Source organism: Phyllostomus discolor, chromosome 11 (assembly GCF_004126475.2).
Source record: "Phyllostomus discolor isolate MPI-MPIP mPhyDis1 chromosome 11, mPhyDis1.pri.v3, whole genome shotgun sequence".
In the NCBI taxonomy this organism is placed as follows: Eukaryota; Metazoa; Chordata; class Mammalia; order Chiroptera; family Phyllostomidae; genus Phyllostomus; species Phyllostomus discolor.
The window spans coordinates 8,496,653-8,515,699 of NC_040913.2; the positions used below are offsets into that span (position 1 = coordinate 8,496,653).

At 46.1% G+C, this 19,047-nt stretch overlaps 1 protein-coding gene across 1 annotated transcript in view; it reads right to left on the bottom strand.

Moving 5' to 3' along the window:
- Window positions 1-3,151: 3,151 nt before the first annotated feature.
- GPC6 (glypican 6) overlaps window positions 3,152-19,047 on the bottom strand; it is a 1,029,119-nt gene continuing 1,013,223 nt past the window's right edge. The window contains exons 8-9 of the mRNA XM_028526606.2: window positions 12,506-12,681; window positions 3,152-7,568 (exon numbers count right to left, since the gene is read on the bottom strand). Of these exons, the coding sequence (XP_028382407.1) occupies window positions 7,366-7,568; window positions 12,506-12,681 (379 nt within the window). The 3' untranslated portion in view covers window positions 3,152-7,365. The remainder of the gene's footprint in view (window positions 7,569-12,505; window positions 12,682-19,047) is intronic.

Here is a 19,047-nt window from a genome sequence, read left to right on the forward strand (position 1 = left end):
GAATATGATGCTTAAACTAAATACACAAACAAGGGGAAAACAGATTTGATACACGTGTTCCTGTCCTAGGCATCCAACTTCAGTTCACTGTGGCTGTAAGTTCAAAACTATGCAAGAGCCCAGAATCAGTAATTTACTTCGAATTTTAACTTTGAGAAAAATTTAAACAGATAACAGCTAAATGGCACTACAGCTTGGAATAAAATTCTAGTACATACCTCCTGTGGAAGTAAACATTCCTGAATTCCTGTTCGTGTACTTGTACCAGTTCTCAGAACACCCTTGGATAATTCAGTTGTGTGTAATAAAAGACAAGAATCACCTTCATATGCTGCCACTTTTCTGCTTAGGTGCTACAGACCTCAGTTCATATCACAGCCTCGCCTGTGTGACTGAGCAAGTTAATTAATCTCACTGCGCTTCATCTTACTCAGTATAAAACGGGCATTATTCCTACATCATAGAGATCCTATAAAGATGAAGTACGTAAAGATACTAGCATAGCACTTGGTTAAATGTGGTTTAAAATGCCAGTGAGTGTTACCAGCAGGGCTGCTGCATAGAGATGATCTCTTTAGGATTTTGGCTTCACCAGGTGGTAACAGAGCATGGCTTTGGCCATTGAACTTCACACAGCTGCTGCCATTTAGCCCTTCCATCACCTCCTACCACCAACAACCCACACCTGGTCCCCAGCCACACGGGAGTACATTCCTGATCTGAGACTTTGCCTACGGTCCTTCTCTGCCAGAGATGCTCTAGGCCCAGGTCTGCACATGGCTGTCTCCCTCCCATCTTTAAAACACAGCCTGATGCTTTCTGGGGAGACTCTCCCTGGCCACGAATCTTGTTGAGGCAGCTGCATCATCTGGATGGAAATCGTGGCTCACCCACGCTAGCCCAGTAACTTCTGACACGTCGCTTAGTCTAGGAGTGATATGGAGTCCCCTGTGTGTGCCTTCGCCCCACATCCAGTCCATTGTTAATCTGGTTGGCCCCACTCTAAAATACATCTTCAAACCATCCGTGTGGATCAACTGTGGCCTCTTTCAGAAGGACTTCCTGCCCAGCCTCCCCTGTGACGTTCCTCCCAGCACTTACTTAGCACAATCAATGAATATCTCCTCTATGTGCTTGCTTATTTATTTTCTGCCTCCACCACCAGAATGAAAGCAGCAGGGATACTATATGTCTTGTTCTCTTATGGATCCCCAGGGTCTCCTAAAATGAACCTCTAAAACTGGCTCTCAGAATAGTTGTTGAATGCGTGGACACATGAATAAACGAGTGAATTCAAACAAAACCCAAGCGCCTCCTTCTTTGTCACCATTCCACTTCCTCTCTCAGTTCCTCCACGACAGCTGCCATTTTCTCAAATCGGCTTGTTTTATTTTTATTGACTGTATTGGGGTGACATTGGTTCATAGGGTCATATAGGTTTCAAATGCATATTTTTCTCTGACACCTGATCTGCACATCGAGTTGTGTGCCCACCACCCAAAGTCGCATCTCCTTCTGTCACCATACACTTGACCCTCTGTATCCTTCACTACCTGCCCCCTCACCCCTTTCCCTCTGGTAAGCTCTGTACTATCGGTGGTGTCTGTGACCTTTTGTTTTTTGGTTGGTTTGTTCATTTGCTGCCTCGTTTATATCCCACATATGAGTGAAACCATTTGGTTCTTGACTTCTTCTGTCTAGCAAAATCGGTTTGTTTATCACTGACTTCGTGCGGTCTGTCTCTCACCTACCGAGACACAAGTCATCTGAGGGAGGAAGTCTTGGTGTCTTGCTCTGGTGCCCGGACTGTGTTTGGCGTGTGATGAATTGCGCATGACATATCTTTTGAAAGAATACATGACTATTATCACCTAGGTCAACCTTTGCTTTTATTTAAAAATCCACAGACACCTGTTCTTTTTGAAGGGCAGCCAGCTTTATTCAAGGTAAACATTCTTCCATTTACCCTGAATATAGTTTGTTAGTTTCCTTCCTGTTTCTCTTCAAACTTGAGCTCCCACAAGGTGAAATACCCACTTTCTTGCTCTGCTCTGTGTTTTAAGGTGCACAAGAGCACGAGCTGCGTAATCAAGCTCCGAAGGCAGGCACCCTGCTCCTCCTGGCTTTGGGGTACACCCCATTTGTGAGCCAACAAAACATTTGGCCACACGTGTATATCAGCAAATAAATGTGTCATGGACTGGAAGTGTATGCATGTACTGAATAAACTCTGAATGTTTATTTGAATAGACAAAAACTTGTGGCTATGTCTTTTTAGCTTTCAAGGACATGAAACAACACTCCATGTCTATTTTACAAGTTGGTACTTTAAAATCAAGGTCATCTTTCACAGTTTTTGTGAATGTTTTGACATAGTTCAGCCTGTTTATCCAAAGAGCAAATTAAAATAAATATTATTGTTACCTGAAAAGGTATCTGGGGTTTTGTTTGTTTTTCAAACCCATTTTGATGTTCCTCCTTCTGTGAAATTGCTTTCAGTTGATTTCCAAATAGAATTTGTTCTATGCTGGTTGTAGATGAAACTACCCTCAAGTTCATTAACTGTTTTGTAGAAATCACTTTTCTCAATAGACCAACATAGTCATATTGTAAACTAACTTACAATATTGCTTACAGTTAAATGTGTATTCTGATAACTTTATTTATATGGGTTCCTTCATTTAAAAGATCCTCTTGAAATATGTAATGTATCTACAATAATTACAGTGAACTTGATAAAAGATGAATACTTTCCAACTGGCAGTTTCGACAATGGGCGGGGCAGCACCTAGAGCAGATTTCGTACAGAGCGGACGCTATCACACACTATCTTATTTTTCTGACCTCATAAGTATTGACATCAGTTCTTAAGCCACTAAATTTTATCTTAGAGAAGAAACCAATACATGGGCAGAGAGATACAGGATCTTTCATAAATGTCTGGAAGCTCGAAATATTCTAAAGTTTTAAATGTTCATGATTTCGAATGCCAGGTGTACTTGGGTGAGAGGCACTGATTGAATCTCCGGTTCTTTTTGTCTTCTTTTTTTCATAGTACAGCTTCTTAAAAGGTCTCAAACAAACAAAAAAATTCAAAAACTCTGAATGTCGACTATGACAAGAATTAAGAAATGCAGTAAGGGCACTGGTAGATTTTTAAAAACTATTTTAATACAAGATAATAGCAATTTTCTATTAAATCAGAAATGAAAAAAATCTTAACCTAGATAATATTCATTTGACAGTCACATAAATTGTAGGTTTTATTGGTGCACACATTTTCCTGCTATATATTATGCATATGCAACACAGAGACCTCACTTCTAGGCCACCATTAGGTTTCTTTTCACGGAAGTACCTCCTTGCAAGGCAAGGTCAAGGATTCCCGTAACTTTTCAGCTCTGAATGAGGTTCACACGGCCCCATGCGAGGCTGAGTCCTGGTGTTGCAGCAAACCACGATCCAGCAAGGCTCCAGAATGCATATGGATCAATACTCGATTTGTATAATTTGGCGTAGAACCAAACACTGGCTAATGTCCCCACCGAGGAGGAACACACTGCAAATTTATAAGTTATGGTCTCCCTCACTCTTCTGCTGTCAAAGCTAAGCTGCCACTTTTGGTTTGTTTGCTCGTGTTAAAGGTGAAAGTCAGGTCTGCAAGTGACTGTGGGTAAATGAAAATGAGTTGGAGTTTCTGGCAAGTTTTGGCTCCGTCAAAACTTGCATTTGCCAACACTTCCACGTTTAATTAAACCACTCGACAATCAGCCTTGCAAATAGAAGTAACAAAAGAATCACAACTCAGGAATTTGCTAGGTTTTTATTCCTCCTTGGGGACTTTAGTTGGTGTTCAGTGTGTAGCCAAAACACGTATGTAATGGCTCAAGAATTAAAGCAGGCTAAGGTCTGCAGCAGGGAACATAAATTAAATACCAGGGTTCTGCGTCCAATAATATTCTCAGTGTGTTTGAGTTATAGAATGTTACTTTTGCAATTAATACAACTTGTCAAGGAATAATCGTGCTTTTCAGTGTAGACAAAGTAGTATTTTCTATCCCTTACAAGGGAAGCAGAAGCTACGTGTCTGGGCAAGCCACTGTAAGGGAGTCAGATCGCTCTCGCTAAGGTCGTTCTAGGACGGCTACCATCCAAGTGCCAACTTGACCTTCGTTGCAGTGACAGAAGGTTGCCGTGGCTGTCCAGTACAGAACCAGAAGCAGAGCTCTCGTTCATGAATTCGGAATTCATCCTTCTCTGCTAAAGACTTTAGCCCCTGTGCAGCTTTTGTTATAACATATACAAAGGATAATATACACCAGTTTACAGACGTGTATTTCTGTTAGAAAAATACATATTATAACTAAACATGTAATAGAGGCACTTCAATAAGCTAAGTGTTTGCAGTTGTGAGCGTCACCTGACAATGGCTAGCGCCCGACTTCAGGGAGCCCCGTCCTCTCTACTTGAGACAGAGTCAGGACGTCAGCACAGAATTCAGGGACATCGAAGCCAAGAAGTCGGTCGTGGAAAAGAATGGAGCATCCTTGCTTCCCATCATGCTGCTGAAATGAGAGAAATTAATTTGGCCAGGGGTGGGGTGGGTGAGGTGATTCCAAAATAGGGTAACTAGATTAATTGTCAGAAAGCAAAAAAAAAAAAAGTTAAATTAGCCTGAAAGTCATATGACATATTAAGATGATGATAAAAACCAGAAAGTACAATTTGAGTGACATTTTGACCACATTCATGCAGGTGACTAATACTGTGGCATCATTAACGGATAGTCATTTCAGCTCTGCCTGGCTCAAATGGATCACTATATCTAACCAATGGGAATACTATCAATAACTAAGGTGTCCAAACAAATGAAGCAGGTGTTTGTATCTTATCTGTGTGTTTCGCACGTACAGGGAGTTGGGTTTGTATTCATTAATATAATGCGTATTCACACACACGCACAGAACCACTTTGGGTTGAGAGCACAAGGAAAACAAGGCATTCTGATCTATTTCACAGAAGGCAATGTAGACACATTTTACAAAGGAAAGATTTGGGGTTTAAAGCCACAAAAACAAATTATTACTCAAATATTCTGGCCAGTGAAGGTTGATTTAATTTGTATTGCACCTTAATTATGTGGAGAAAGACAAACCTGATTTCTGAACAGACGACAAAATGGGCAACATCAATGATCAGTCCTTCATAGAGATGTAATTGGTGAAGGAAAGCTGGGGTCTGGCAGTGAAATGTTTTTCTAGACGCACGGAATGCTGAGTTAAGCTAAGTGTTCATTTCATAAAGATTTACATGAAAAGATGCCACAAAGTCTCTCCGAATCCCACGTTTCATATTTCATTAGGCACACCCAGTAAACAATAGAGGCTTCTAAATACTTTGTTTTGCAAAAGTGCTCAATTACACTTGATCCTATTGTGCCACATACATTCTAACTTTAATGGGATGACTAAATCAATAACTAATTATAAATTTGATGAAAAGAGGGATTGAAAAGTACCATTTGCGTGTCATTACTGTCAATGGGCTAATTAAGATGTGACTGGTTATACTAGGGTGTCTTTAAAAACACTTTACTTTTCCCAACCCCAGATGAATCATAAAAACCAAGAAATCATGGACAGCCAACTGTATTCGTAAAGCCCCGTTCCGGTTTATTTTGCTTCTCTCTGTCCGGGGGAGGGCAGGGCCTCGCTTTGGCAGGCGCGGCGGATCGGTGAGGCTGTGCCTCTGAGTAGGCCGCTTGCATTAGGACATTTCTCCAAGTGCCACGCGGGAATCCTAAGCTGAAGGCGCTGTACGTGAAAGCAATGGTTTTGCTGTGGATCACACATTCTTTACGCACACAGTTTCTGTCACCAGTGGAGTCCTAGATGCCCCCGGCTCTCTCTAGGAGCTCGGTCTGTTCTGAAGCACCCAGGACAAAGCACACGCTCATGCAAAAAGGTGTGCGCCCTGGCAAACTTTTAATAAATGGACAGTTAGATACGTAAAAAGAATCTCTTTCTTGATTCTTGGTGCTCACAGACGCTGAAGTCATCCCCTTCTCTGAGCAGCACAAAGCAAGAAGAGCTGTGTTGACCCAAAACATTTTTGTACAAAGGTGTTGTCAACCCTGAGCTTGGAATTAAGAAGTTAAAATCTGTGATTTTATATTATATATATATATAGATATAAAAATAGATGATCATACTAAGACTAAAAAAGTGAAAGAAAATCTCCATTGTCAATACTATATATATATTTTTTGTCTTGACTTTTTCTGTTGTGAGTTATTTTCTAAGAGAATGCCCTTGTAATGCAGAAACCAAATGACACAAAGCCAATAGCCTAAACGAAAAACTCGCTGATGGATCTAATGCTTATCAGGTCCCTAAAAGAATTCGTCTTTTGGAGGGTAAGGAGCACAGGGCAGAGGACCGAATTGAGGTCCAACGGTGGCTACAGCAAGCGATCGGGTTGTGACGATCCTTTTCAATTCAGGACCCTTGAGGAGGATGAATTGCGGGGGTGTCCACTAGTAACTGAAGATGGAGGGGAACATCTCTGCCCATTGGATCCAGTGGACAGACCTGAAGGGAGTCTAAGGAGTGTGGTACTATTCCTGCAACTGAAATTGGGCAGGGTGAGCGGGGAGTGTGATGAGTTGTAGCAACATCTTATGTGACATTAGAGATAAAATTCCAAATTTTAGTATCAGTACTCTAATCAGTTTGGTGTGGTGTGGTTACAGTTGCAAGACAATACCTCCAAGACAACAGTGTATTTTCGCTACACTGCAAACATATTCAAACTTTCTCCCCGTGGCATTTTTTTTTTTTAAACCCGATTGATTAGTCACAGAAAAGCGTACACTGGGAGTTGCCTGGCAATGCTGAACCTACAGCGTTAAAACTCTTTTATTATTTCTCTCTTGTTTGCTTCTTTGTTGAAAATGCAAGTTGTCTTGGGGTTTGGCCTGATTTTACAAAGAAACTTATTTTCTTCTCATGTTTTTTTTTTTAAAGTTGTCACAAACGGGGAGAAAGAAACTCACAACGTGAGATTCCTTTACTTCTGCAGCATAAAAGCAAATGAAGGTAAGAAAATCTCCTGGTACGAAAGATCTGAGTAAGAATTCTCTAGAATAAACAAGGTCCCCACAGAGAGCGAAGGGAAGAGGACGCAGTCCAGTCTGGCACCCGGTACTCTTTGGGAAAACCAAAAGCGAGGCAGAGTGCAGTACTGCTCTTCTCATAGAAACGGGAAGTGTTTGTGGCGTGGTCCATCGTCCAAGAGTGTAAGAAAAGAAGTGAGTCGGCTGTTCAAAGAGCTAAAACGCAGTTTCCCGGGAGCAGAAACCCAGGATTATCTGCCGAGTCTCTGCAGGGCCAGGGCGGCACAGGCGAGGGACGCGGACAGCAGGGAGGGGCCGAGCTGGGCTGCGGACGAGTCTACTTCTCGCCGGTCTGGATCTACTGCAGGGGCCTCCGTGGTGACAAACTCAAACTCCGTGGGACACACGTCATCCATGCACCCACTGCCACTCCCAGAGCCGCTGGATTCATCGCCTGGGGCGGGCAGATGGACAAAGACAGTTAGACCACAACCTGGAAAGAGGAGGCGCGGTAGATTTGGGCGTGGTGATGGGAGGGGCCATCTCCCCACAGACGGCCTCCCCCCACCCCACCAGACCTCAGCAGGCTCGCTCTTTATGGGCAGCTTGGTGGTGGGCAGGTGGACGGCAGCAAAATGAATGTAGGAAACACAGTCACGTAGACTTCCAGTTACCCAGCCAAGGAACACGTGACTTCCAGACCCAAGGAGAAGCCGTACCCACCACGTTAGCTTTGGAAATGTACTTCTTATTCTGGCCAATATTTAAATTACTTTAAGAAATTCCATCCTTCCCTCTTTTTGTACCTCAGAGCCATTGTTCTTAGTAATTATCATGCCTTTAGAAAGGATTTTGGAAGGGCTTTTTATTTTGTTATTTTAAAATATTTTATTTATTTTCAGAGCGAGGGGAAGGGAGGGAGAAAGAGAGGGAGAGAAACAGTGCACATCCCCAGCGGGCGGACCCGGCCTACGAACCAGGCATGTGTGCTGACCGGACTCCAAGCAGCAACCGTTTGCTTTGTGGGACGATGCCCAAACCACAGCGCCACACCAGTCCGGGCTGAAGGATTTTTTTAAAAGGAGGCATAAAAGGGAAACTGTTTTGCACGGTTGGTGGGAATACAGACTGGTGCAGCTACTGCAGAAAGCAGTATGGAAATACCTTAACAAATTAAAAGTGGATCTGCCTTTTGACCCAGAGATCCCCACTTCTGGGAATATATCTGAAGGAACCCCAAAACACTAATTGGAAAGAACATAAGCACCCCTATGTTCACTGCAGCGTTATTTACAATCACCAAGATATGGGAGCAGACCCAGTGTCCATCAGTAGATGAGTGGGTAGAACAACTGTGGGACATTTACACAACGGAACACTATTCGGCCATAAAAAAGAAGATTTTACCCTTTGCGACAGCATGGATGGACTTGGAAAACATGCCCCCTGGCTGGCATAGCTCAGTGGATTGGGCGTGGGCTGCGAACCAAAGTGTCGCAGGTTCGATTCCCAGTCAGGGTACATGCCTGGGTTGCAGGCCATGACCCCCAGCAACCGCACATTGATGTTTCTCTCTCTCTATCTCCCTTCCCTCTCTCTAAATAAAGAAATAAAATCTTTAAAAAAAACATTATGCTAAGTGAAATAAGCCAGTCAGAGAAGGACAAATACCATGTGATTTCACTCTTATGTGGAATATAATGAACACATTGAACTAATAAGCACAACAGAGACAGACTCACAGGTAGAGAGCGGGACGGCAGCTCATGGGGGCGGCAGAGATTAGGGGCGCAGGGATCAAGCAAGAAAGGAAAAGCCTCATGGACACAGACAACAGTGTGGCGACTGCAGGGGGGAGGGTGCTAAAGGGGCTTAAATGGTAATAGAAAAAATACAGTAAAAAATCATAAAACACTAAAGTATGGAGGAGTAATAGACGGAAACAAACACTGCAAGTGGGGAATCAGAGGAGCGGCAGCGCCCAGCTGTGGAAGGCACATATTACTACTTGTGCCTACATTTCCCACCTCTGTTCCCCTAGGCACAAGGCTAGACTTTGTTTCAACCAGCCTCTCCCTTTAAACCAGGGTTGATTAACCGTGGTTTTCAGGCCAATCTGGCTTGCTGCTTGTTATTGCACAACCCACACCCCAAGAGCAGTTTTTATGTTTTCAAGTGTTTGGGGGAAAAAATGAAAAAAAAAAAGTATTCTGTGGCATGTAAAAAGTATACATGTGGAATCTAACGTTCAGTGTCCACAGACAAAGTTACAGTGGAACGCAGCCATTCACTTACACGCTGTCTAATTCTGGGCTTACATAGAGCCCTCAAAGCTGAACATAATTTCAGAACCCATCCTTCCCCCAAAATGTTTGCCGTTTGCTTCTTGAAAGCAATACCACGTGGGCTCAGTGCGGCATCTTTCTTGCTTGTCGAGCGCGCCTCTGGGCCTGCTCTGTCCTCACTCCTTCCTGCTCGGCTCCTTCCTGCCTCACACACCCCGTGTCTCAGCCCTGGGTCCGGGTCAGGCTCCCTCCAGGTCCTCGCTGCGTGCAAGTATATTGTTCGCTTGTCTTCCTGTTTCCTGCTGATCCCCTCCGTGAGGACATGAACTTGTGGAGGGCAGAGACTTTGTTTAACGGTTCGCTTCTGATCCCCGTTGCCTTTAGTGGCCCCTGGCATGCAGCAAGGGCTCCATAAGTAAACTGCTGAATGCATACCTGTGCCTGTGGCAGTCTACCTGACTTCTGCCAGTGTCCTCCTCTCACCAAGTTCAGACAGTGAGATCGACTCTGCAGACTCTGCGTGAAGGCACCCTGGTACTGTGTGTGTGAACACCAGCCCTAGCACGTGGGATGGCGCCTGCTGGTGGCGGTGGGGAAGGTCCCCGCAGCAAAGGCAGCCTAGGTTTTGACACGCTGTAGTTTCTTGAAGTGACCCTGGGTCAACCAGTCAGCCTTGCTGAGGCCCTGTGTCTTCTTCTCTGAACATGAGAATAATCCCGTTTCACAGAACTGTTCAGGGGTCTGCACGAGACGGTGTTCCTGGGAGGACTCAGGAGACTGTAAACCTGGTGTGACATTTGTGATGCCCCCACGTGTCCAGTGATTCCATCCAATAGCCCCACCTCCTCCTTGCTGGCGGCTAATGGCGACGGGCTTGCCAAGCGGCTCCTGAAAGCCCGGTGCCATTTCGGCTGTTTGGTGCTACTCAGGTAAGGCTAAGGTAACGCCTCCTGGATGAGAAGGGCACAACTCATCACAATTGTTTTTTGCCTTTTTTTTTTTAAAGGGGCATCTGAATACCAGACAAGATTGCTTGAATACACTCTACCAGGTTCTTAACATTTTCTCTGATTTATCTTCAGTGGCCTTTACAAGGCGGGGAAGGCCCATTAATTAAATCCAGAGATATCAGGATTGCTAGGGGGACTGCTCTCAACATGCGTATTATGAATGAGAAGTAATATAACCTTTACAGAGATATGATTAAAGAGGTTTAGAATATTAAAATGTGGTAAGCAAATAATGACAAGATTTCAGAGGAGAAAACCAACGGCTCCGCCTCCTTCTGAAAAGGAATCACAAATGCAGGGCTGATTTTTTAAAATTCCAAAAGCAAGAAAGGTGGTGATGGCTAGAAGATGTCATAATGGTTTGTACCCTAAAATAAAGGGTCAGGTTTGGTGCCTGGGTTACAGTTAAGTGACCTTCTCTCTCTCTCTCTTTTAAAAGAGTTTATTTATTTTTAGAGAGGGGGGAAGGGAGGGAGAAAGAGAGCGAGGGAAACATCAATGTGCAGTTGCCTCCCACGTGCCCCCACCTGGGGACCTGGCCCCACAACGCAGGCATGTGCCCTGACTGGGAATTGAACCGGCGACCTTTTGTTTCACAGGCCCATGCTCAATCCACTGAGCCACACCAGCCAGGGTGTGACTCTCTTTCTTAACTGTTGATGATTTTTGTTTCCTTTTGCAGCACCACGCTCCTCAAGGACACTCCCTACGCATTGCAGGTTGACGTGTATATAACCTCTTTAGGTCAGAGAGGAGAAACAAGGCCAACATCAACTAATTGTTATGCATCTTGAATAATTTATTCCAATAGTCATTATCCAGATAATGAAGCATTTGGTTAGCCAGAGACGAGAGAAGGGATACATGGAGATGAGTGAGGCCAAGCAAGGAGAAAGGGAGAAGCAGAAAAGGCTAAAAGCTTGTGTAATATTTTCTTCTGAAGAGCAAAGGAGAGGCTTAGTAAAGAGAGAGAAATAATGGGATGAGCCCGAGACATTTTAGAGCAATGAAGTCTATCAGACTGGCAATTATCCTGCATTTAGAAAATTAATTTTTGTTATTTAAAATAGAATAAAGCACTAAACATCTTCTGTAGGGGACAACTCGGCAGGATGATGGCTAAGACTTAGATGACGTCACGTCTTCCATCTGTGACTGCTTCCTGTCTCATTGACTCAAGCGCACGAGCATCATCTTTTGCTTCAGTGACTAAATTGCAGAATCACTGGCAACTCCGCACCTTGTGTTCAAGAAATCTTTCCCAGAGAACGCTCTCTGTAAGGGTACTTACTCAAAAACCCAGAACAACAAGGCAATGAAAATGAAAAGAACTTGCCTTCATAGTTTCATGTCAATGTTCACTTAATCGCCTTTCTAGTCATTTTTGATGGTTTTATGATATTTAATACGGTAGTCAAGTGTAATACTGCATCTATATTTTACTATTTCTCTTAGCGGTTAGATACAAATGTCGATGGTTCCTTCTGTGTGCGACTGGGTGGGGAGAGATCCAATGCAGTGGAATCCATGGCACAGGAGATATTACGACCTTAGCTCCCTTAAATCTGGCCTCTAATGACTTACTTCCCAACAACCTCTTGGGCAGGGCTGCTTCTCATTCTACAGAAAAGGAACCCGAGACTTCAGAAATCATTTGTCAAAGGCCCCGGTTCATGAGTGTCAACACAGAGATTCTAGCACAGCCTTGTCTGAGCAATCCTTAGAACATTTTTTTTTTTTTTTTTTTTTTTTGCTGTTGTGGGTGGGAGAAAAAGCCAGGGTTTGGGGACAGAATCCTACATATTGATGGGGACAGGAGAAAGTAAAAACGTTACTTTGTTGCTTTATCTCTAAGGGATCGATGGGCAAATGGAACACATGTTCAGCTTGGGTGTAGCTGAGACACCAGCTATGACGTCAGTAGTGTCCTGCGCTTTGTGGATCTGAGCTCTCTGTAACATGGGCTACAGACGGCTTTGCAGACTGGGCAAGACTGACACGCGATGAAAAGAGCACGTTGCTCTCCAAGAGAGACGGCGGCATGCTCTTCAAGAACCACTGCTCCCCCTGGAGGTCCCCGGGAAACGCTTTCTTACTTGTGTCCTGGAAGTTGACGTCGTTGCCGTTGTACGCGTTCTTCAGCTTGTTGGTCATCACTCGGAGAGCCATGATCTGCTGCCGGATGAAGGTGTCGGGCCGGGTGATGTCCACCTCCACCTCCGGGTTGTTGATCTGGTTGGTCAGCCCGTCGTTCATGATCTCAGGCAAGTATCTGCCGGGCACAGAGGGGGAGAGCGGATGAGGGTGAGGCAGGAGGGGCCTGGAGGCCGGGTTCTGCCCTGCCGTTTCTCACAGTGAGCCCAAACGCCGGCCAGAGGCTGGGCGGCATCCTGGGAAAAAAGGCCAAAGTGAAAACATGAAAGGAATGTTCTCAGAGGGAGATGAGGCTACAGTGGCCTCATGGTGGTTTTCTTAGGCTGGCTTGTCTACAAGTGAAAGCTCAGTTGAAGACTCATGGAAATTATTACTTAAAATTAACTTCTCTCTCTCTCTCCATCCCAAATGTTAGATACTTAAGAACTCGATAGCCTCCTCATCTCTCCTGTGAATTTTTCTAGGAACAACTGAACTTGTAAATTACAGATGATCTTGAAAGGTTACTCTTTCTCAGTGGAAGAGGCCCTACCTCAAATTTTAATTGGAAGAATCTTCCAGATTAAAAGAAAAATCTTTGGAAAGTTTGTGGAGTAGCCAAGGATTGCTGGAACACTTGAGATGTCCATTAGGGTTTTTATTTTGTAATAGAATTTTGGGTCTAATTCCATATTGTGTAAAACTGAAGGCAAAATCTAATGGTTCTTTAGTTTTCTTACTTGTATCGAAATGGCAAATTTATATTGATATTTCTTTTACTTGCACTAGAATGGCAAAACGGTCAATTCTTCAACATCAGCTGCCTGAGCTGTCTAGGTGTAGGGATACCGGGGGAGACCGAGTTGCTCGGAAAAGCGCTCGCAGCCCTTTCTGACTTCTTCCTCTCCTGACCTGTCTGTCGGCTTCCCTTCCTCCTCCTCCTCTCCACACAGAGCTTTTCCCTCCCGCTGCGTCTCCCCGTTCCCGTGTGCCTTGCGGGAGTGCAGACAGCTGCGGCCGCCTCCAGGGGACTCCCCTGTCCTGTGTTTCCTTTGGGGTGCCTCCTGCCCGCACCATCTGATTCGTCTGCATCAAAGATTGCCTTCATCACGTCCTTCCTCTGTTTCAGAACCTTTGGTGAACATGAACATACCTAATGTGCACCGACAGCTTACCAGAGCCAGGTACCGTGCCACGCACTTGGACGTGCATTTTAACATTCAGTCTCCCAGCAACTCTAGGAGCTGGTACTAGTTTATCCCCATCTTGTAAAGTAGAAGACGGAGGCTTAATGAGGAAAAAGTCACTGTGGATAGTCACAGAGCTAACAGATGGCTAACGGGGACTACGGCCCCCCGCGGGCTGGCTGCAGAGCCCAGACACTGCCCCGCGGTGCCTGGTCGGTCCTCAGCTGCGATCCACACTTCATACCTCGGCAGCCGAAGCCCCGCTGCCATCTCGTCTCTGCTATCTTACGTTGCCATAGTCCCTTCAAGGGGCCTTCCTTGCCTCACACAGTCTGCTCCCTGTACACCCCTGCCACTCGCCTGGCCCTGTGCCATCTTATCCTTGCTGGCAAAACACTTTCTCATTGAAGTCTCAAATGTCTTGAAGACCTGGGTCAATCCTCGCTTCCTCCTTACGATGTTTTCCGGCGTGTAGGGATCGGCCTGTCCTTGTGTAGGGCTGCCAGGTTCAGCCGGGCATGTTGTGCCCCATGTGAGGTCGCCTGCCGAGGGACTGAGGTGACACTACAAACCCAGCTCGGGTTCTGTGCCTGCAGCGCTGTGCACCCACAGGGCACCCACAGGGCACCAGTCACCAATAGGGCATCATTTCCTTTTTTTTTTGAAATCTTTTTATTTTAGAAAATTTCAGTATATACCAAAGTAGAGGCAATAATATAATGAATCCCAGGTACCCATCTGAGCGTGTTTTTCTAATCCCTGCCAAGGCTCTGTATTTGTCTGTGAGAAACAGGTGTGCACTCAAAGGGGTGATAAAGAGAGTTTAAAGAAGAGACTATTTATAGAGGCGTGGACAGGGTCAAAGGAAACCAGCACAGGGTGTTGGAAGAACCTCGGGGCTGCAGGGTGGTGAGGTGTTCCCGGATGCACAAGAGCTGAAATCACAGACAGGGGCCAAATAACAAGGCCACGGCCAAGCCAAGACTCATCCTGAGGGAGAGAGCCCAAGGAATGATACTCTGACCTCTCTCGTCCCTCCTTCTGACCTCTGGCTGTTTCCTTGCATTGGCTGAAAGCAAGTGGAAGCCAGCAGACAAGGAGACCCCAGTGATGCAGTGGTAGGGGGTCTCCTACAGGGCATGGACCAGGGTGGGGGGCGGACCAGTGGGTGTCATGGGGGATCATGACACCCGGCACAGACAACTGGCAGGCTGGCGGCAGCCCTGCCTACCTGCTAGTCTTACCATTGTTACTGCCTCTGTTATTGTTGCTTGAAAGCTGAAAAACACTCCCTTTCTTTTATTTTGTGTTGTGTTTATATACTCTTGCACTAAAGACTTATTCTTACAATTCTTCCCTTTCCTGCAGGGAACATTCCAAAGTCCAGAGACAAAAGGGTCTATCCACCAGTCTCCAAAACAAGAAACAGAAACACACAAGGTAACTTATGTTTAAGCATTTTTCAGCTATTGAACTCTTACGCGTGATGCATTTGTGCGTGACTTGGTTTGCCCGAGTTAAATCAGAGGTCCCCTGAATACGCTCCATGTCTTCATCTTGAACAAAATCGACTTCACAACAATCACTGCATCACGAATAATAAGGCACACAGAGTGCATTTCAAATTCTTTCCCCAAAAGCTTCACGATATTTACTGCCTTAAAAATTGTTCTAACTGAAACTTTTATGAAGTCATGGAAATACATCATCTCTTTATCCTGGCAGGGGAGGACTTCTTTGCTGCCTCTTAATATACCTGCTATTTCAAGAAATTCTTGTTGGCTTCTGAGGTTGTCTTCCTTATATAACTCCTGAAATGTGACACTGGGTTAGCTGTGACTGACATCCAGTTATATGTGCCGGGTTCCGTGAACTCTCCCTAATTATCAAAGCCCCCTGGAATAGACAGTCACCAGTTCAGGCCAGCCTCTGCTGGTGCTACAGTTGAGAGGGGGCTGAAAGGTGACCCTCCGTTCCGGCATTGCCCCTCGACATTTAGGACAATGACTCCCGCGGCTGGACCTGTGCTGAGTCAGAGGAGAGCTTTGTTTCTGCCAGCTGCCGGGAGCTCTGCGTGGCTGGCTGAGACTCATTTATCAGTCGCCGACTGCCATTGCTTACACTGGGAACGGTACCCCCGGGAGTCTGAGCATCCAGGAACAATAAGAGACTGCCACGTACACCCCGCCTCGCACTGTGCCTGCTGACGCTCAGCCGCTTACAATAAAAACACGGAACAATGCACCCGTGTCCTCGAGAACCTGTTCTCCTTTCTGTGTATTCAAAGGGTAACTTCAGGGGCTCTGGAAACAGAAACTGAAAAACACAGTTGAACAAGCAAAGGCCCATTTTTGTCACTGCACCTCGTATCCTGCGGTCGAATCTGCGGATGGCCGCAGCGCAGCCTGAGCTATCAACAGGAGCCCAGGTCAGCACCAGGACGCACGAGCCCCTTGATTTGCTGCCTCTCACGTCTGCTCCCTCTCTAAAATGATCAGATCCTGCAAGATTGGATGTATCTTGGAGCTCATATTACTCTTCCCTTTGCACCAGCTCTTTGGCATGACAGCATTCTATTTTAGTACCCTCATGGTTCTGGGAGACGTGGGTAGGAAGGGGAACCTTACTCTAGGTAGCTCAGCTTCTGAGCGGGATGCATGTGTACCCGGGGTGGGGAGAACCCAGACATAAGGACCAATAGCGTTGTCACGGTGTGGGGATGTTTCCCGCTGTGCTGTGACAAGCGGGTGGGACCCTTGAACAGTCAAAGATGGTTTCTCATTTTGGTTACTTTCTATTTTGCAATAGCATGTACAGAAACGGAATCTGTGGCAGTTTTGCAGAATTATATTTCTTCACATCTGCTGTGGTCTGAATGTTTGTGCTGCCACCAACTCCTAGGTTGAAAACCTAATGCTGATGTGATGGTATTATGAGGTGAGGCCTTCGGGAAGTGTCTAGGCAGGGCTCTCGTGGTTGGGATTGGTGTCCTCATGAAGGAGGCCCCAGAGACCTGGCCTTGCCCCTTCTGCCACGTGAGGACACAGCACGTCTGTGGCCCAGAGAGGGTCCTCACCTGACCGCCCTGATCTGGGACTTCCAGCTTCCAGAAGGGTGGGAAGTACATTTCTGTTTATGAGATCCTCTGTCTGCGGTGCTTTGCCGTGGCCGCCAGGACAGACCAAGACCTGTGATTTCACATGGCTGATGTGGGCTTCCTCGATCACCTCCAAACGTCACAGGGGACTGGGGTGGAAGAGCCCAGGGGAGTTTAGGGGGGCTCACACAGTCCACCTCGTGGGTGGCTGCAGGCTTTGTGCTGGGACCATCCCTGGCAGAGCTGACAGCCTCTGTCACCTGAGAGATATGGAACCTGGGAGACAAAGACTTGTCCCCACAGGAGGGTCCCACTGTCATTGCCGCCATTCAGCATCACTCCTTGCAGTCAAGCCGATGCTTCCAGAAAGACCCTGTTGCTATCGTCATGTGCTTGCTGAGGGGAGAAGCATGTCCACTGATTAGTATTCGGTATTCTCATCACCACGTGAATACTGGTAGTGGTTCTGCTGCACGGCGTTGCCTAGGGAGGGAACGGGACCCACGACTCTTCAGGATCCAGTGGGGTGTGGAAGCCTGAGAATTGCGGCTCTTGTCAGAAGGGTCAGCAGGGCGGTGCCCAGTGGGGTGAGCAAGAGTCCCCGTGGAAGTCGGGCCAGGAAGGGGGAGATGTGGGGTCCCTAGGGGCTGGCCTGGGTTTGTCTGCAAGTGCCTGTCACTTCCTGTGGCTGCTCCTGCCTCAAGGCACACTCCAGGCTGGCAGAAAGCAGTTTCCATTCTGTCTGTGGCCGCAAATGAGCTCCGGTCAATACACGTCTTTATAGCAATTTTGAATTCTAAGCTACAGATTCATTCACCTCCAGTGTATTTAAGTGTTATACTGATATAAGTAGATGTAATACTAATACAGGTCCAAAATTCCTCATCTGCAGTTCCAAAATTAAAAAATCTCCAAAGCTCTTTTTTGGCAATCCACTTATTACCAATCTTTGATCTGATCTGAACCAAGGCTAATGAGAGTCCTCATTTATCCCACTTAGTGTAAACAGTAATACATTCTGCTGCAGACACTTAACATGTTTGATCATGAGTTCCAGCCCAGACCGCCCTGGGAGAACTCTCTAAAGAATGTAGGCACTGGGATGATTTCCTAAAATCTACAGATTCTGAATTCTGAGGCACATATGGTCCTGGGGATCTCCAATAAGGGGCTGTGGGCCTACGGTACCCATAGCCTCTTGCAGAAGCTTTCTTAAAATCTAAGTCTTTACTTCACACCCACTTGGATGGGTAGTATTAAAAAAGACCGAAAGCATAAAATCACACGTGTTGGTGAGGGCCTGGAGTACAGTGTACATGCTTGTCATGAGTTTTGACTGCCACGGCATCCATGTCCGGAGACACCCGTCTGGGGTGAACATAAGGACAGCTGTATGACACAGCCACCAACAGAAAAGTCAGGTCAGGCACCAGGACACCTCATCTGTCAAGGTCCCCCTTTAGAAAGCCCTGGGTAACCTAGACAACTGACCACTCCAGGGACCACCCGTGTCCTTTCCCATGTTCTGATTTCAGCTCTCATGCTTTAAATTGGCCAGTAAAGAGAGAGCCCTTGAACCCGTCAGCACCCTGCTCTTCAACCCTAATAAAGGCAGAGCCCCTGGCACTCTCTCTCTCTTTCTACCCAGGCGGTTCACCTGCCAGGACCTGTGGGCAATAAATCTTGCTCCTCAAAGTTCCCTCCCTGATGGTTTCTTGCTAAAGTGCAGTAATCATCATACGAACCACAAGAGGGAACTCAGCTGTACGTTTGGGTCCCGGTGGGGGAAATGTCCGTGGAACTTGCCGTGAGTGACACGTGACCGGGCCTTGCAGCAGGCATTCCTCACCAGCGGCAGTGCCATCCGTACTCTTGGCATGGACAGAGCCGGGAAAGTTGGAAGTCTTTGTGTATTGCTAGAGGGGATGTAAAATGGTGCAGGTGCCACGGAAAACAGGATGAAGATCGAAAAATGAAACAGGGAATTACCATGTGACCCAGCAATTCTACTTCTGGAATTATCATTCCAAAAGAGTTGAAAGCAAGTACTCGAACAGATGTTTGCACACCCATTTTCACAGCAGCTCTACTCACAGTAGCCAAAAGGCCAAAGCAACCCATGGGTGCACTGATGAATGAATGGAGAAACCAAATGGGGTATATGCAGACGGTATGTTCAGCCTTACAAAGGAAGGAAATTCCGACACATGCTACTACATGG